Source organism: Coregonus clupeaformis, unplaced genomic scaffold (genome assembly GCF_020615455.1).
Source record: "Coregonus clupeaformis isolate EN_2021a unplaced genomic scaffold, ASM2061545v1 scaf0295, whole genome shotgun sequence".
Taxonomy (NCBI): domain Eukaryota; kingdom Metazoa; phylum Chordata; class Actinopteri; order Salmoniformes; family Salmonidae; genus Coregonus; species Coregonus clupeaformis.
The window spans coordinates 374,752-393,746 of NW_025533750.1; the positions used below are offsets into that span (position 1 = coordinate 374,752).

General features: G+C 45.5%; 1 protein-coding gene across 5 annotated transcripts in view; it reads right to left on the reverse strand.

Moving 5' to 3' along the window:
* Nucleotides 1-18,191, reverse strand: part of chd1l (chromodomain helicase DNA binding protein 1-like) — a 112,487-nt gene extending 94,296 nt beyond the window's left edge. For 2 of the 5 annotated variants that reach the window (XM_041840750.2, XM_041840754.2), the window contains exons 1-9: nucleotides 18,001-18,189; nucleotides 17,111-17,223; nucleotides 16,751-16,857; nucleotides 16,177-16,288; nucleotides 15,978-16,009; nucleotides 15,811-15,892; nucleotides 14,617-14,779; nucleotides 6,298-6,453; nucleotides 5,783-5,875 (exon numbers count right to left, since the gene is read on the reverse strand). In XM_041840750.2, the coding sequence (XP_041696684.1) occupies nucleotides 5,783-5,875; nucleotides 6,298-6,453; nucleotides 14,617-14,779; nucleotides 15,811-15,892; nucleotides 15,978-16,009; nucleotides 16,177-16,288; nucleotides 16,751-16,857; nucleotides 17,111-17,223; nucleotides 18,001-18,094 (952 nt within the window). In that variant the 5' untranslated portion in view covers nucleotides 18,095-18,189. Of the gene's footprint in view, nucleotides 1-5,782; nucleotides 5,876-6,297; nucleotides 6,454-14,616; nucleotides 14,780-15,810; nucleotides 15,893-15,977; nucleotides 16,010-16,176; nucleotides 16,289-16,750; nucleotides 16,858-17,110; nucleotides 17,224-18,000 lie in introns of all 5 variants that reach the window. The other 3 variants (XM_041840752.2, XM_041840753.2, XM_045214676.1) reach the window with 3 other exon arrangements.
* Nucleotides 18,192-18,995: the final 804 nt, after the last annotated feature.

Below are 18,995 nucleotides of genomic sequence, written 5' to 3' on the forward strand. Positions count from 1 at the left end.
GGATTAGCAAACACAACGTGCCATTGGAACACAGGACTGATGGTTGCTGATAATGGGCCTCTGTACGCCTATGTAGATATTCCATTAAAAATCAGCCGTTTCCAGCTACAATAGCCATTTACAACATTAACAATGTCTACACTGTATTTCTGATCAATTTGATGTTATTTTAAAATGGACAAAGAAATGGCTTTTCTTTCGAAAACAAGGACATTTCTAAGTGACCCCAAACTTTTGCACGGTAGTGTATATACACTGAACTAAAATATAAAATCAACATGTAAAGTGGTGATCCCATTTTTCATGAGCTGAAATAAAAGATCCCAGATATTTTCCATACGCACAAAAAGCTTATTTCGCTCAAATTGTGCGCACAAATTTGTTTACTTCCCTGTTAGTGAGCATTTCTCCTTTGCTAAGATAATTCATCCACCTGACAGGTGTGGCATATCAAGAAGCTGATTAAACAGCATGGTCATTACACAGGTGCACCTTGTGCTGGGACAATAAAAGACCACTCTACAATGTGCGGTTTTGTCACAAAACACAATGCCACAGATGTCTCAAGTTTTTAGGGAGCATACAATTGGCATGCTGGCTGCAGGATTGTCCACCAGAGCTGTTGAATGTTCATTTCTCTACTAAAACGTTGTGTTTTAGAGAATTTAGCAGTACGTCAAACTGGCCTCACAACCGCAGACCATGTGTAACCATGCCAGCCCAGGACCTCCACATCCAGTTTCTTCACCTGCGGGATCGTTTGAGACCAGCCACCCGGACAGCTGATGAAACTGTGTCTTTGCAACCGAAGAATTTCTGCACAAACTGTCAGAAACCGTCTCAGGGAAGCTCATCTGCGTGCTCGTCGTCCTCACCAGATCGGTGTCGTAACCAACTTCAGTGGTCAAATGCTCACCTTCGATGGCCACTGGTACGCTGGTATCACGGATGAATCCCGGTTTCAACTGTACCGGGCAGATGGCGTCTTGTGGGCGAGCGATTTGCTGATGTCAACTGTTGTGAACAGAGTGCCCCATGGTGGCAGTGGGGTTATGATATGGGCAGGCATAAGCTACGGACAATGAACACAATTGTATTTTATCGATGGCAATTTGAATGCACAGAGATACCGTGATGAGATCCTGAGGCCCATTGTCGTGCCATTCATCCGCTGCCATCACCTCATGTTTCAGCATGATAATGCACGGCCCCATGTCGCAAGGATCTGTACACAATTCCTGGAAACTGAAAATGTCCCAGTTCTTCCAAGGCCTGAATACTCACCATACATGTCACCCATTGAGCATGTTTGGGATGCTCTGGATCGACGTGTACAACAGCGTGTTCCAGTTCCTGCCAATATCCAGCAACTTCACACAGCCATTGAAGAGGAGTGGGACAACATTCCACAGGCCACAATCAACAGCCTGATCAACTCTATGCGAAGGAGAGGTGTCGCGCTGCATGAGGCAAATGGTGGTCACACCAGATACTCACTGGTTTTCTGATCCACGCCTCTACTTTTTTTTACAGGTACACTGTATATACACAAAAGTATGATGATTCGGCTATTTCAGCCACACCCGTTGCTGACAGGTGTATAAAATCGAGCACACAGCCATGCAATCTCCATAGACAAACATTGGCAGTAGAATGGCCGTACTGAAGAGCTCAGTGACTTTCAACGTGGCACTGTCATAGGATGCCACCTTTTCAACAAGTAAGTTCGTAAAATGTCTGCCCTGCTAGAGATGCCCCGGTCAACTGTAAGTGCTGTTATTGTGAAGTGGAAACATCTGGGAGCAACAACAGCTCAGCCGCAAAATGGTAGGCCACACAAGCTCACAGAACGAGACCGCCGAGTGCTGAAGCGCGTAGAGAGTAAAACTCGTCTGTCCTCGGGTTGCAACAGTCACTACCGAGTACCAAACTGCCTCTGGAAGCAACGTCAGCACAATAACTGTTCGTCTGGAGTTTCATGAAATGGGTTTCCATGGCAGAGCAGCCGCACACAAGCCTAAGATCACCATTTTTCATGGTTTGGGCTAGGCCTCTTAGTTCCAGTGAAGGGAAATCTTAATGCTACAGCATACAATGACATTCTAGACGATTCTGTGCTTCCAACTTTGTGGCAACAGTTTGGGGAAGGCCCTTTCCTGTTTCAGCATGACAATGCCCCCGTGCACAAAGCCAGGTCCATACAGAAATGGTTTGTCGAGATCGGTATGGAATAACTTGACTGGCTTGCACAGAGCCCTGACCTCAACCCCATCAAAACACCTTTGAGATTAATTGGAACGCCGACTGCGAGCCAGGCCTAATCGCCCAACATCAGTGCCCGACCTCACTAATGCTCTTGTGGCTGAATGGAAGCAAGTCCCTGCAGCAATGTTCCAACATCTAGTGGAAAGCCTTCCCAGAAGAGTGGAGGCTGTTATAGCAGCAAAGGGGGGACCAACTCCATATTAATGCCCATGATGTTGGAATGAGATGTTCGATGAGCAGGTGTCCACATACTGTTGGTCATGTAGTGCATCTGTGACTAACAGATGCTTATCTGTATTCCCAGTCATGTGACATCCATAGATTAGGGCCTAATGAATGCATTTAAATTGACCGATTTCCTTCTATGAACAGTAACTCAGTAAAATCTTTGAAATTGTTGCATGTTGCATTTAGATTTTTGTTCAGTGTATATGCACACACGTACACACGTACATGAATTTGCCTGCATCTTTATGTGCACCAAATTAATATCATAAGCTAATTTATTTAGGGCTAATTCTTCACGTGAGTGGAAATTCAAACATCAGTTGCTAGATCGCTATCTCTAAATCTATCACCCACTGCTAGTAGCCATGTGTTCATGTAAACGTAGCAGTTGTAGCCTCCCGGCCAATCAGGCCTATGCAATCGCTCAGAGCTGAGAATAAAAAATTATACCTACAGAAATCTGATAACCTCCTTTCTTCAACTGTGACAACAGGATAGCTCTGCTTTTCCCGCAAATAGGATTTTTAAATGTTATACAATTAGAAACCTTTTCTCCCAGAGTATTTTTTTCCCCGGGAAAGGAGAGAGAGTGGCTGGACATAGCAGCAGGCCCCAGCGAAACAGGTACAGGGGCAGGCAGGAGAGAGAGTGGCTGGACATAGCAGCAGGCCCCAGCGAAACAGGTACAGGGGCAGGCAGGAGAGAGAGTGGCTGGACATAGCAGCAGGCCCCAGCGAAACAGGTACAGGGGCAGGCAGGAGAGAGAGTGGCTGGACATAGCAGCAGGCCCCAGCGAAACAGGTACAGGGGCAGGCAGGAGAGAGAGTGGCTGGACATAGCAGCAGGCCCCAGCGAAACAGGTACAGGGGCAGGCAGGAGAGAGAGTGGCTGGACATAGCAGCAGGCCCTAGCGAAACAGGTATAGGGGCAGGCAGGAGAGAGAGTGGCTGGACATAGCAGCAGGCCCCAGCGAAACAGGTATAGGGGCAGGCAGGAGAGAGAGTGGCTGGACATAGCAGCAGGCCCCAGCGAAACAGGTACAGGGGCAGGCAGGAGAGAGAGTGGCTGGACATAGCAGCAGGCCCCAGCGAAACAGGTACAGGGGCAGGCAGGAGAGAGAGTGGCTGGACATAGCAGCAGGCCCCAGCGAAACAGGTACAGGGGCAGGCAGGAGAGAGAGTGGCTGGACATAGCAGCAGGCCCCAGCGAAACAGGTACAGGGGCAGGCAGGAGAGAGAGTGGCTGGACATAGCAGCAGGCCCCAGCGAAACAGGTACAGGGGCAGGCAGGAGAGAGAGTGGCTGGACATAGCAGCAGGCCCCAGCGAAACAGGTACAGGGGCAGGCAGGAGAGAGAGTGGCTGGACATAGCAGCAGGCCCCAGCGAAACAGGTACAGGGGCAGGCAGGAGAGAGAGTGGCTGGACATAGCAGCAGGCCCCAGCGAAACAGGTACAGGGGCAGGCAGGAGAGAGAGTGGCTGGACATAGCAGCAGGCCCCAGCGAAACAGGTACAGGGGCAGGCAGGAGAGAGAGTGGCTGGACATAGCAGCAGGCCCCAGCGAAACAGGTACAGGGGCAGGCAGGAGAGAGTGGCTGGACATAGCAGCAGGCCCCAGCGAAACAGGTACAGGGGCAGGCAGGAGAGAGAGTGGCTGGACATAGCAGCAGGCCCCAGCGAAACAGGTACAGGGGCAGGCAGGAGAGAGAGTGGCTGGACATAGCAGCAGGCCCCAGCGAAACAGGTACAGGGGCAGGCAGGAGAGAGAGTGGCTGGACATAGCAGCAGGCCCCAGCGAAACAGGTACAGGGGCAGGCAGGAGAGAGAGTGGCTGGACATAGCAGCAGGCCCCAGCGAAACAGGTACAGGGGCAGGCAGGAGAGAGAGTGGCTGGACATAGCAGCAGGCCCCAGCGAAACAGGTACAGGGGCAGGCAGGAGAGAGAGTGGCTGGACATAGCAGCAGGCCCCAGCGAAACAGGTACAGGGGCAGGCAGGAGAGAGAGTGGCTGGACATAGCAGCAGGCCCCAGCGAAACAGGTACAGGGGCAGGCAGGAGAGAGAGTGGCTGGACATAGCAGCAGGCCCCAGCGAAACAGGTACAGGGGCAGGCAGGAGAGAGAGTGGCTGGACATAGCAGCAGGCCCCAGCGAAACAGGTACAGGGGCAGGCAGGAGAGAGAGTGGCTGGACATAGCAGCAGGCCCCAGCGAAACAGGTACAGGGGCAGGCAGGAGAGAGAGTGGCTGGACATAGCAGCAGGCCCCAGCGAAACAGGTACAGGGGCAGGCAGGAGAGAGAGTGGCTGGACATAGCAGCAGGCCCCAGCGAAACAGGTACAGGGGCAGGCAGGAGAGAGAGTGGCTGGACATAGCAGCAGGCCCCAGCGAAACAGGTACAGGGGCAGGCAGGAGAGAGAGTGGCTGGACATAGCAGCAGGCCCCAGCGAAACAGGTACAGGGGCAGGCAGGAGAGAGAGTGGCTGGACATAGCAGCAGGCCCCAGCGAAACAGGTACAGGGGCAGGCAGGAGAGAGAGTGGCTGGACATAGCAGCAGGCCCCAGCGAAACAGGTACAGGGGCAGGCAGGAGAGAGAGTGGCTGGACATAGCAGCAGGCCCCAGCGAAACAGGTACATTTCATTACAGGAACCATGAGGATAATGTGCTTTACTGGTGACCATGTAGAATGTGCAGCTCGCACTGAGCCGACCAATTTAAAAAATATACCTCGCACAGCCAAGTCAAAAGGGTTGCAAAATGCGACTAAATGGTCGCAGTCTGGAGCCCTGAAAGGACAGGAGATGAAAGCTTGACACAAACAATAACCAAAGCCCTCCACCTCCAGCAGTAAAGGTTCGGGTTCATGCTCAGCGCTGCCTTCAAGCCCAAACAGGTAGGGGTGGGCCACACAGCTCTAACCCAATAGGATCTCACCATCAAACAGGTAGGGGTGGGCCACACAGCTCTAAACCAATAGGATCTCACCATCAAACAGGTAGGGATGGGCCACACAGCTCTAAACCAATAGGATCTCACCATCAAACAGGTAGGGATGGGCCACACAGCTCTAAACCAATAGGATCTCACCATCAAACAGGTAGGGATGGTCCACACAGCTCTAAACCAATAGGATCTCACCATCAAACAGGTAGGGGTGGTCCACACAGCTCTAAACCAATAGGATCTCACCATCAAACAGGTAGGGGTGGTCCACACAGCTCTAAACCAATAGGATCTCACCATCAAACAGGTAGGGATGGTCCACACAGCTCTAAACCAATAGGATCTCACCATCAAACAGGTAGGGGTGGTCCACACACTTCCTGAGCTGCATCAGTATATTAAGCAGTCTGGTCTTGTTGCCCTGCTCATTCCCAAAGGCATCTAGAAACACAACAGCAGTTAGCTACGGTCAGTTGCTTCCCAATGGAATAGGTTCAGTTTAAGTTGCTGATCTCTTACCAACTCCATTGCTGTCATTGGCAAGCCAAACCCAAACTGTTTGGCATTACCATTCCATAAAGACAAGTTGGCAAGAGAGCAGAAACAGACAGCCAACCAGGGCTAGTATTTCAGAAACAGACAGCCAACCAGGGCTAGTATTTCAGAAACAGACAGCCAACCAGGGCTAGTATTTCAGAAACAGACAGCCAACCAGGGCTAGTATTTCAGAAACAGACAGCCAACCAGGGCTAGTATTTCAGAAACAGACAGCCAACCAGGGCTAGTATTTCAGAAACAGACAGCCAACCAGGGCTAGTATTTCAGAAACAGACAGCCAACCAGGGCTAGTATTTCAGTCTCACACAGGTCCTTCATGAGTATAGCCTTATAATATCTCTTCTGCAAGGCAGACAGGCCGTGGTACATCAGGATCTCCGTCTTCATGGGGAGGTCAGCTGCTACCTCCGCCTTTACCCTCCTCAGCAGGAAGGGCTGCAGTACACTCTGGAGAGCACTGGCTGGAGAGAGATATACAGAGAACACTGCTGTCAGACATGTCGGGTTCACAGAGATTCAGTCTTTATCATAATGATGGAGCTGCCCGCTTGGTTTCAATGGGACTTCCTGGATAAATAAAAAGGTTCAATCAAATAATAAAAAGTACACATACACTTAGGGTTGTGGCGGTCAGGACATTTCGTCAGCCGGTGATTGTCAAGCAAATAACTGTCGGTCTCACGGTAATTGACCGTTAATTAGCATAAACACATTTAGCATCTCCTGGTTTCCACACACAGCCTACAAGCCACTGATGCAGACCTTTGGAACATCTACATGTTAAAAAGTCTAATAAATCCATGTAATATAGCCTACACCTTCACAATACATCCATTATTTATTTTAGACAGGTCTAAAGAAACAAGATATGAAGAAAATGTAGTCTATTTCAGAAGAACAGAGTAGCATCCTCTGAGTTGTCCTTATGTTAGGTCCTGATCTGGCTATGCCAAATGGCTGTGGGCTACACTCATTTAGCAGACAAGATTTGCTTAGAATTCCGTGGCGGTATTTGATAGTATTTTATAGTATGAAGAATAAAACTGAACAAAGCTGAATAAAATAGAAAGGATATTTTCTCCAAACGATTTTAGGGAGTGCGCACATGTGGCTATTCTGTGTTGAGCGGTTAACAAAGAAACAGGTCCTATATGCTTAATTAAGAGTTATTAATGTAACTTTAGTTGTGATAATGTTGGGCTATATGTTTGATTTTTAATACATTGTAAGGCTGCATGATGAGACTAATGATGATTTGAAAAAAGTCTCATGAAAGGCATGAGCTCTGCTTTGTTTTTTGCGCAGGCTGTACACACTTCATCAGTCTCTCATTCATAATTTGACAAGCACTTGATAATGCCTAAAATTTCACGGCAGCATCCCCTTTGTGGCAGTAATGCATCCTAAAACAATCCATGCCTTTTGCGGCCCAGAGTGCTGCGCTGTGCCCTTCTCCCTGACCGTGATGCGCTGTGCCCTTCTCCCTGACCGTGCTGCGCTGTGACCTTCTCCCTGACCGTGCTGCGCTGTGACCTTCTCCCTGACCGTGCTGCGCTGTGACCTTCTCCCTGACCGTGCTGCGCTGTGACCTTCTCCCTGACCGTGCTGCGCAATCCGAAACGTCTCTCACTCATACGGCTCTCCGTCACTTTATCGGGTCTTTCTCACTGGCTACAAGTTAAGACAGACACATCGGGGACGCAACTGCGCACGTCCTTATACAATTCCGAGGTACATATTGCAGATGTTGGAAGAACTGTCCACATTTACTTTTCGTCAGCCAACAAGATGAGTAGGCCTAACGAACAGCAAAAGGACTAGCCTATGTCAATCTACTGATGGGTTCTGACTTATAAACTAGAAATATCCTTAATCATGTCACAGGGGGAGAGAGAGGAATGCAGGACATGTAAGTACTAGCAGAACATGTTATTGTTAATTATCAAGTATCCTATGGAAATGAGGAGCGCCATAGTCTGGTTTCTACACCAGAAGTTGATGGTTATCAGTAGGAGGAATGTATATGGTGGACGCAATCACATGGTTGCAGTCACTGATAAGGGTGGATAGCTGTGGATCAGTGAGGAGTGAGGAATGAGGTCAGGTCAGGTCACATTAAGGGAGAAGGAACAGTTTATTGTCCGCATCACTTAACTTCCTGCCTAGCAATAAACATGTAATGTTTAGAGGGAAGGAGGATACTTCACCCAAATTTGTATATATATTTACATTTTAGTCATTGTGGAAACAGGTAATTTTTTTAGGGGGTAGATCAGCTTTAATATTGCAGATAGATTGTAACTTCCATCAATGTCATTGTCTGCATCACTTCCAATCCCCCGTGGTTTTTTTCTCGCCTATATACACTGCTCAAAAAAATAAAGGGAACACTTAAACAACACAATGTAACTCCAAGTTAATCACACTTCTGTGAAATCAAACTGTCCACTTAGGAAGCAACACTGATTGACAATAAATGTCACATGCTGTTGTGCAAATGGAATAGACAACAGGTGGAAATTATAGGCAATTAGCAAGACACCCCCAATAAAGAAGTGGTTCTGCAGGTGGTGACCACAGACCACTTCTCAGTTCCTATGCTTCCTGGCTGATGTTTTGGTCACTTTTGAATGCTGGCGGTGCTTTCACTCTAGTGGTAGCATGAGACGGAGTCTACAACCCACACAAGTGGCTCAGGTAGTGCTGCTCATCCAGGATGGCACATCAATGCGAGCTGTGGCAAGAAGGTTTGCTGTGTCTGTCAGCGTAGTGTCCAGAGCATGGAGGCGCTACCAGGAGACAGGCCAGTACATCAGGAGACGTGGAGGGAGGCCGTAGGAGGGCAACAACCCAGCAGCAGGACTGCTACCTCCGCCTTTGTGCAAGGAGGAGCAGGAGGAGCACTGCCAGAGCCCTGCAAAATGACCTCCAGCAGGCCACAAATGTGCATGTGTCTGCTCAAACGGTCAGAAACAGACACCATGAGAGTGGTATGAGGGCCCGACGTCCACAGGTGGGGGTTGTGCTTACAGCCCAACACCGTGCAGGACGTTTGGCATTTGCCAGAGAACACCAAGATTGGCAAATTCGCCACTGGCGACCTGTGCTCTTCACAGATGAAAGCAGGTTTACACTGAGCACATGTGACAGACGTGACAGAGTCTGGAGACGCCGTGGAGAACGTTCTGCTGCCTGCAACATCCTCCAGCATGACCGGTTTGGCGGTGGGTCAGTCATGGTGTGGGGTGGCATTTCTTTGGGGGGCCGCACAGCCCTCCATGTGCTCGCCAGAGGTAGCCTGACTGCCATTAGGTACCGAGATGAGATCCTCAGACCCCTTGTGAGACCATATGCTGGTGCGGTTGGCCCTGGGTTCCTCCTAATGCAAGACAATGCTAGACCTCATGTGGCTGGAGTGTGTGAGCAGTTCCTGCAAGAGGAAGGCATTGATGCTATGGACTGGCCCGCCCGTTCCCCAGACCTGAATCCAATTGAGCACATCTGGGACATCATGTCTCGCTCCATCCACCAACGCCACGTTGCACCACAGACTGTCCAGGAGTTGGCGGATGCTTTAGTCCAGGTCTGGGAGGAGATCTCTCAGGAGACCATCCGCCACCTCATCAGGAGCATGCCCAGGCGCTGTAGGGAGGTCATACAGGCACGTGGAGGCCACACACACTACTGAGCCTCATTTTGACTTGTTTTAAGGACATTACATCAAAGTTGGATCAGCCTGTAGTGTGGTTTTCCACTTTAATTTTGAGGGTGACTCCAAATCCAGACCTCCATGGGTTGATAAATTTGATTTCCATTGATAATTTTTGTGTGATTTTGTTGTCAGCACATTCAACTATGTAAAGAAAAAAGTATTTAATAAGATTATTTCATTCATTCAGATCTAGGATGTGTTATTTTAGTGTTCCCTTTATTTTTTTGAGCAGTATAGATATATATATATACACACAAACACATATATACACATACATCCATACACACACACATATCCTTTTTTAAATGATATTTCCCTTCATTACTTTCCAACCCCACCACCCCTTCCCCAATTGGAGTAAATTATTGAACAACAACGCTTAGGCCTCTACTTCCAGCCCATACATACTATATACATTTTATGGACACAGACAAATTCTACAATAATTATATTTTGTTAGTTTTTACTCCTGAACTTCCTCGGCTACATGCGGTGTGAATATAAATCCAGAAAGTCGCAAAACAAAGGCAGTGATAATATATCATAGTCACCATCAGACTATTGAGTGATAAGCTAATAGTCACCCATCAGACTATTGAGTGATAAGCTAATAGTCACCCATCAGACTATTCTGGATTTAATCTTGTCTTTACTAAATAATATATGTGTGAAATTACTTTTGATTTAGAATGGACCGTTATCATGCACCTGTATCAAAACAGGGGCAGCGGGAAAAAATACATGTCATCTATGCACTTAAAAAGCAAATGGAGTACGCTTTCCCCCGTGGTTTCCCCCGTGGTTTATTTTATCGCAGTGCTAGCTGTGCCACTAGAGATCCTGGTTCGAATCCAGGCTCTGTCGTAGCCGGCCGCGACCGGGAGACCCATGGGGCGGCGCACAATTGGCCCAGCGTCGTCCAAGGTGGGAATGGCCGTTGGTTGAGCATGGCGTTTGCAACACCAGGGTTGTGGGTTCGATTCCCACGGGGTCGTAGTATGAAAAAAACTAACAATTAATAATAAATAAAATTAAAAATTATAATGTAGGCACTCACTAACTGTAAGTCGCTCTGGATAAGAGGGTCTGCTAAATGACTAAAATGTAAAATGAAACTGTTGAGCGTGAAAAACCCAGCAGCGCTGCAGTTCTTGACACACTCAAACCGGTGCGCCTGGCAATTAGACTTAAATGTTTTGTCTTGCCCATTCACCTTCTGAATGGCACACATACAGTGCATTCGGAAAGTTCAGACCCTTGACTTTTTCCACATTGTTACGTTACAGCCTTATTCTAAAATTGATTGAATTAATTATTTTCCTCATTAATCTACACACAACACCCCATTATGACAAAGTGAAAACAGGCATTTAGAAATTGTTGCAAATTTATTAACAATTAAAACAGAAATACCTTATTTACATAAGTATTAAGACCCTTTGCTATGAGACTCAAAATTGAGCTCAGGTGCATCCTGTTTCCATTGATCATCCTTGAGATGTTTCTACAACTTGATTGGAGTCCACCTGTGGTAAATTCAACTGATTGGAAAAGACTCTTCCTAGAGCTGGCCGCCCGGCCAAACTGAGCAATCGGGGGAGAAGGGCCTTGGTCAGGGAGGTGACCAAGAACCCGATGGTCACTCTGACAGAGCTCCAGAGTTCCTCTGTGGAGATGGGAGAATCTTCCAGAAGGACAACCATCTCCGCCTTTATGGTAGAGTGGCCAGACGGAAGCCACTCCTCAGTAAAAGGCACATGACAGCCCGCTTGGAGTTTGCCAAAAGGCACCTAAAGACTCTCTGACCATGAGAAACAAGATTCTCTGGTCTGATGAAACCAAGATTGAACTCTTTGGCCTGAATGCCAAGCGTCACGTCTGAAAGAAACCTGGCACCATCCCTACGGTGAAGCACGGTGGCAGCTTCATGCTGTGGGGATGTTTTTTTGCGGCAGGGACTGGGAGACTAGTCAGGATCGAGGGAAAGATGAACGGAGCAAAGTACAGAGAGATCCTTGATGAAAACCTGCTCCAGAACGGTCAGGACCTCAGACTGGGGCGAAGGTTCACCTTCCAACAGGACAACAACCCTAAGCACACAGCTAAGGCAATGCAGGAGTGGCTTAGGGACAAGTCTCTGAATGTCCTTGAGTGGCCCATCCAGAGCCCGGACTTGAACCCGATCGAACATCTCTGGAGAGACCTGAAAATAGCTGTGCAGCGATGCTCCCCATCCAACCTGACAGAGCTTGAGAGGATCTGCAGAGAAGAATGGGAGAAACTCCCCAAATACAGGTGTGCGAAGCTTGTAGGGTCATACCCAAGAAGAATTGAGACTGTAATCGCTGCCAAAGGTGCTTCAACAAAGTACTGAGTAAAGGGTCTGAATACTTATGTAACTGTGATATTTAAGTTTTGTCTTGCTCAAGGGCACAGACAGATTTTTCACCTGCCGCCCCTACTCATTCAAGGGCTTTTCTTTATTTTTACTATTTTCTACATTGTAGAATAATAGTGAAGACATCAACACTATGAAATAACACAATTGGAATCATGTAGTAACCAAAAAAGTGTTAAACAAGCTGGTTTGAGATTCTGGGAGAATTTCTTTACATACACTTAGGTTGGAGTCATTAAAACTCATTTTTCAACCACTCCACAAATGTCTTGTTAACAAACTATAGTTTTGGCAAGTTGGTTAGGACATCTACTTTGTGCATGACAAGTAATTTTTCCAACAATTGTTTACAGACAGATTATTTCATTTATAATTCACTGTATCACAATTCCAGTGGGTCAGAAGTTTACATACTCTAAGTTGACTGTGCCTTTAAACAGCTTGGAAAATTCCAGAAAATGATGTCATGGCTTTAGAAGCTTCTGATAGGCTAATTGACATCATTTGAGTCAATTGGAGGTGTACCTGTGGATGTATTTCAAGGCCTACCTTCAAACTCAGTGCCTCTTTACTTGACATTATGGGAAAATCTAAAGAAATCAGCCAAGACCTCAGAAGAAAAATCTGTCTGGTTCATCCTTGGGAGTAATTTCCAAATGCCTGAAGGTACCATGTTCATCTGTACAAACAATAGTACGCAAGTATAAACACCATGAAACCACGCAGCCGTCATACCGCTCAGGAAGGAGACGCGTTCTGTCTCCTAGAGATGAACGTACTTTGGTGCGAAAAGTGCAAATCAATCCCAGAACAACAGCAAAGGACCTTGTGAAGATGCTGGAGGAAACAGGTACAAAAGTATCTATATCCACAGTAAAACGAGTCCTATATCGACATAACCTGAAAGGCCGCTCAGTAAGGAAGAAGCCACTGCTCCAAAACCGCCATAAAAAAGCCAGAGTTCAAGTAACAGACACATCTCAACATCAACTGTTCAGAGGACACTGTGTGAATCAGGCCTTCATGGTCGAATTGCTGCAAAGAAACCACTACTAAAGGACACCAATAATAATAAGAGACTTGCTTGGGCCAAGAAACACGAGCAATGGACATTAGACCGGTGGAAATGTGTCCTTTGGTCTGGAGTCCAAATTGGAGATTTTTGGTTCCAACCATGTGTCTTGTGAGACGCAGTGTGGGTGAACGGATGATCTCCGCATGTGTATTTCCCACCGTAAAGCATGGAGGAGGAGGTGTTATGGTGTGGGGGTGCTTTGCTGGTGACACTGTCTGTGATTTATTTAGAATTCAAGGCACACTTAACCAGCATGGCTACCACAGCATTCTGCAGCGATACGCCATCCCATCTGGTTTGGGCTTAGTGGGATTATCATATGTTTTTCAACAGGACAATGACCCAACACACCTCCAGGCTGTGTAAGGGCTATTTGACCAATAAGGAGAGTGATGGAGTGCTGCATCAGATGACCTGGCCTCCACAATCCCCCGACCTCAACCCAATTGAGATGGTTTGGGATGAGTCGGACGGCAGAGTGAAGGAAAAGCAGCCAACAAGTGCTCAGCGTATGTGGGAACTCCTTCAAGACTGTTGGAAAAGCATTCCAGGTGAAGCTGGTTGAGAGAATGCCAAGAGTGTGCAAAGCTGTCATCAAGGCAAAGGATGGCTATTTCAAGAATATGAAATATATTTTGATTTGTTTAACACTTTTTGGTTACTACATGAGTCCATATGTGTTATTTCATAGAGTTGATGTCTTCACTATTATTCTACAATGTAGAAAACAGTAAAAATAAAGAAAAACCCTTGAATGAGTAGGTGTTCTAAAACTTTTGACCGGTAGTGTATATAAGATAGCATACTTTTTGATAATGTGATGAGTAAATTTGATAGTCATAATTTAGGCTAATAACTTATTTTAATACGACAAATCATTGTAACTGACTATCAATAAAAACGACATTGTCTGGTCCATATAATAGGCCTACGAGACGGGGAAACACAAATACAATGACGCCCATCTGACCTGGAGGAGGAAATTATTGTCCAAAAACAAACTTTCAAGTGGCACTGACCCAACAACGATAGAGTGAATGTGCGCACTTCACCGGGGGATGGCCGATGCTCTCCGCTGGTGCCAATAAGATAGGCTATACTGTTCGCTCAATTAAGTTGAGAATTTTGCTAACCAAAAGACTGATTAGAGTCTCTTAATTTTCTGGTCTTTACAGCAATAGCCATTTGCTTACAAACTATGCTTTTCCGTGATTATATTTTGAAATACTGCGATATGTCTGGCTGGGCCTCTACTGTTCACTGACAGTCGCAACTCAACAATCATCCATTTTGTATTTGCCACGCGCGCTGCCCGGGGCCATGCCGACTGCAGGCTATGCTATTTTTAATGATTTTATTTATTTATGTATAGACCGGAGTAGGCTAATTAGGCTTAGCCTCCAGGTGTTCAGACCTCCAGTTGTATAATAGTGTCCTACCCAGAGTTGGTTGTGTCTCGACCTGGCTGTAAGTGCTAGTGAAGTCCTCAGTCTGGTCTGTGGGGAAGAGACTGGGCTGGATGAATGATAGGAGGCTGTAGAGCTCCGTCAGGTTGTTCTGGATAGGAGTTCCTGTCAGCAGCACTCTGAAATCCAGAGAGAACTACAAGAGAGAGAGTGAAAGAGGTGGTAGGCTTGGTGATTGGATTGAATGGTGGTAGGCTTGGAGATGGTAGGAGAAGGAATGCAGGCTTGGTGATGGTAGGAGAAGGAATGCAGGCTTGGTGATGGTAGGAGAGGGAATGCAGGCTTGGTGATGGTAGGAGAAGGAATGTAAGCTTGGTGCTATAGATGTAGTAGAATGTAGGTAGTAAGGGAAGTAGGTGCAGTACCTTTATCAGATTACATCTAGTAGTATTAGTACTAGTAGTAGTATTAGTATTATTATTATTATTAGTAGAAGTAGTAGTATTAGTAGTATTAATAGTAGTAGTAGTAGTAGTAGTAGTATTATTAGTAGTAGTAGTAGTATTAGTATTAGTATTTGTAGTAGTAGTATTAGTGTTAGTAGTAGTAGTAGTAGTAGTAGTAGTATTAGTAGTAGTAATAGTAGTAATAGTAGTAGTAGTAGTATTAGTAGTATTAGTAGTAATATTATTATTATTAGTAGTAGTAGTAGTAGTAGTAGTAGTAGTAATAGTAGTAATAGTAATAGTATTATTATTATTAGTAGTAGTAGTAGTAGTAGTAGTAGTAGTAGTAGTAGTAGTAGTAGTAGTAGTATTATTAGTAGTAGTATTAGTAGTATATTAGTAGTAGTAGTAGTAGTAGTAGTAGTATTAGTAGTATTATTAGTATTAGTATTAGTAGTAGTAGTAGTAGTAGTAGTAATAGTAGTAGTATTAGTAGTAGTAGTAGTATTATTAGTATTAGTAGTAGTAGTAGTAGTAGTAGTAGTAGTAGTAGTATTAGTAGTAGTAGTAGTAGTAGTAGTAGTAGTATTAGTTGTAGTATTAGTAGTATTAGTAGTATTAGTATTAGTATTATTATTAGTAGTAGTAGTAGTAGTAGTAGTAGTAGTAGTAGTAGTATTAGTAGTAGTATTAGTTGTAGTATTAGTAGTATTAGTAGTATTAGTATTAGTATTATTATTATTATTAGTAGTAGTAGTAGTAGTAGTAGTATTAGTCGTACCTCCATCAGGGTTTTGTGCAACAGGGAGTTGTGGTTCTTCAGTCTGTGAGCCTCATCAACTACCAAGACCTTCCACTTCCTCCTGCAGAACAGAGACGTGTTAGTTCTGGATGCTTGACTGACTGTCGTTTTAAATGCTGATAGTGGAATAGTGATTGCAGACTCACCTTTTCAGGAATGAGGCATCTTTGACACAGAGCTGACAATGAGAGAAATTAGAAAACAACATGTTCAGTGTAGAGAAAGACAATATTGGATTACAGGGGGAAAGTATATCAACTTGCTACAGACGTTAGACCGCATTTCCCATCAATTAGCATCATCACCTCGTATGTAGTTAGCAGAACATGGTAGGGTGTGTTGTACCTCATATGTAGTTAGCAGAACATGGTAGGGTGTGTTGTCCATGTCCCTCTGCAGTTCTGCTCTCTTGTCTTTGTCTCCAGAGTAACACAGCACCTTGAGACAGGGGGATAAGCTGGGAAGACAACAGACAGTCAGCTCTAGCGCCCTGCACTCATTCTGCATTAGTAGGACATTCATGTTTTGCTTTCCATAACAACAGGTACAGACTAAATGTCTGAATTCTCAAGATTAGACCAATAGTGATGAGGTGATGAATGTGGAGAGTGAGAGTCTCCGCCTAGTAGTTAAATGAAACCATGGTAAGAACAGGAAATGGTTGCAGTGTCGGAGAGAAGTGTACAGTGCATTATGTAACATAACACTATGTCTATGTCCCCTATTACCTGTGCACTATTAGTTTATAGGGATCTGATCTGCTCTACTGTAGTGCACTACATAGGGAATAGGGGCCACTTGTGTTGACACCTGTTGAAGGCTGTTGAAACCTGGTGAAACCTAAAGCCTGTTGAAACCGGTTGAAACCTGTTGAAGGCTGTTGCGTTATCTGACATAAGACAATGGTTGTTCTCCTCACCATTCCATCTCGCTCCTCCAGTTGTCCATGACAGACAGCGGGCTGACGACCAGGAACGGCCCGTCCTGCCGCAGAGCCCCTCTCATGTACAGTAGCAGAGAGATGGTCTGAGTGAAGGGCCAAACAGACAAGACAACATCAATACAATCCATATTATTGCCTTGTAATACTGAGTAAAGAAAATACATCTGAACCTTTATTCCAATAGGTAAGGATAGGTATTAAAAGGTGCTAGTATCTATATGGATGTCCTCCAGAACTAATATGCTATGTGTCCCAAATGGCAACCTATTCCCTATATAGTGCACTACTTTTGGCCAGAGCTCTAAGCTGCCATTTGGGACAAACCCAGCCGCTCACCTGGCAGGTCTTGCCCAGGCCCATCTCGTCTCCTAGGATACATCCCTGCTGGTTGGCCAGGCACTGGGTGAGCCACTGCACTCCGTCCAGCTGATAGGCTCTCAACTGAATCCCTGAGGGAAGCAACACATTTGATTGGCTGGACGCCAGTCTGAGTCTAATATCGGAACCAAAACGCTGTTGGGAGAGATAAGTCCAAGTAGCCAGCAAGATTCTTTAAGACCTCATATTCAATCCTGAAGAATGATGTAACCGTTTTATGTTAAGTAGTGAAGTTACTAACAGTGTTGGGGATGCTACTCTGAAAATATAGTTTTCCAAGTTACCAATTACTTCACACTAGAAGTTAAGCTACACTAAAGCTACCCTTTAAAAATATAGTTTCCTTAACTAAAGTTACTTTGAAAATGATTCTAAATATGAAATGTCATAGAATACAAATGGCAATGCAGATCACACTAGAGTCAGTTCATCACACTAGAGTCAGTTAACAGAATGTGTAATGTATCCTATTTCAACAGTTAGGCATTTCTGATTTCGAAAAATAAAGTAAATTCTTGCATTTTCAGATTGCAAGAATTTCCAGTAGTTAGCGACACTGCTACATGGCGACAAAAAGTAGCTAATTAACTACTGAAAACACTACCAAGGATGTGATTTCAGTTCAACTACCACCAAGCTATTGCAAAATGTAGTTTAATTACTAGTTGAACACTGTCAGTGCTTACTAACAAGTTAGATTGTTAGCTAGCTACTACAGATCCAGTTCCTGTGTGTTGGACATGTTTAAACCATGTCTCTGTTGAGCTGGCGGCAAATGACTGAACCAGTCTCTGTCGTAGGCTAACCATTAACTTACATTTACTTTGCTCACATTCCCCACCACAAACCTTGCAAACCCCACTTCTGCAAATCTTTCTCAGTCAGACTGCTCTTGGTTTCTTCCGGTACGCTCTTTTTTATTTTCTGTGGGAAGCTAGCCATATTTCCAAAAGCAGAGGAAAGTCGCAGAGAAACAACAAGGAAGAAAGTTTAGCGCCAAACAAACAACACTGTTTACTTCCTGATCTGATCACGTCACACAGAGGAGGCGCGGATTCTTCTTCTTCGATTAGGTTGAATGGCGGTTGGCCTCCAATAAACGTTGCATTACCGCCACCAACTAGACTGGAGTATAAATCATGTATACTTCGCTTGAAAAAAGGAAAATAAATCAACAAATACCCTACCATCCAGTGCTTAATTTGAGCAGGATCCTGCCATAATAGGATCCAGGCCCCTCTCAGTTTTGGACTGTTTCGTTCGGAACCTATTTGCCAGGATCCGGTACCTTTCGTGGCATGAAACATAATTTTCACTGTTTGCGATGTAAAAATTCGAATAAAAGCGGTCAGAGTTCATTCGAGTTGCCTCCTCATTAATTCTCCTGCCCCCTGAAAAAAACGTATTCTAATGTGAAAATGTAGATTTCCAGCCCGCGCCTGATATTCGGGCTGGGCCTAGCCCGGGTTTATGATTTGCGCAACATTGTAACCTAGAGACCAACTCTTGGCAGTTGCTGTGGTGCGAGAGAGAGAAGCTTGCCTGTATCTATAAATAAATAAAATAATTCTTACCATTGTTCTTGGCTTGTGCCACCTCTGCTCACTCTCAGTGCAACTATGGACGGGGGAACCGCACCGATCCCAAATTGAGAGGTGTTGTCTGGTAGAGACCCAGCAGCACAGGACCAGCGGCAGAGGGCCTGGATGACAGGGCGTGAGTCCTTTAACAGAAGGTGTGAAGGTAATGAAAGGATAAAACAACCATTCTCAGCAATAACAGTGATGTTCAAATGTAGGTAAGTCAACAAACCAAGAACAATGGAAACTCAGAGAAAATAAAT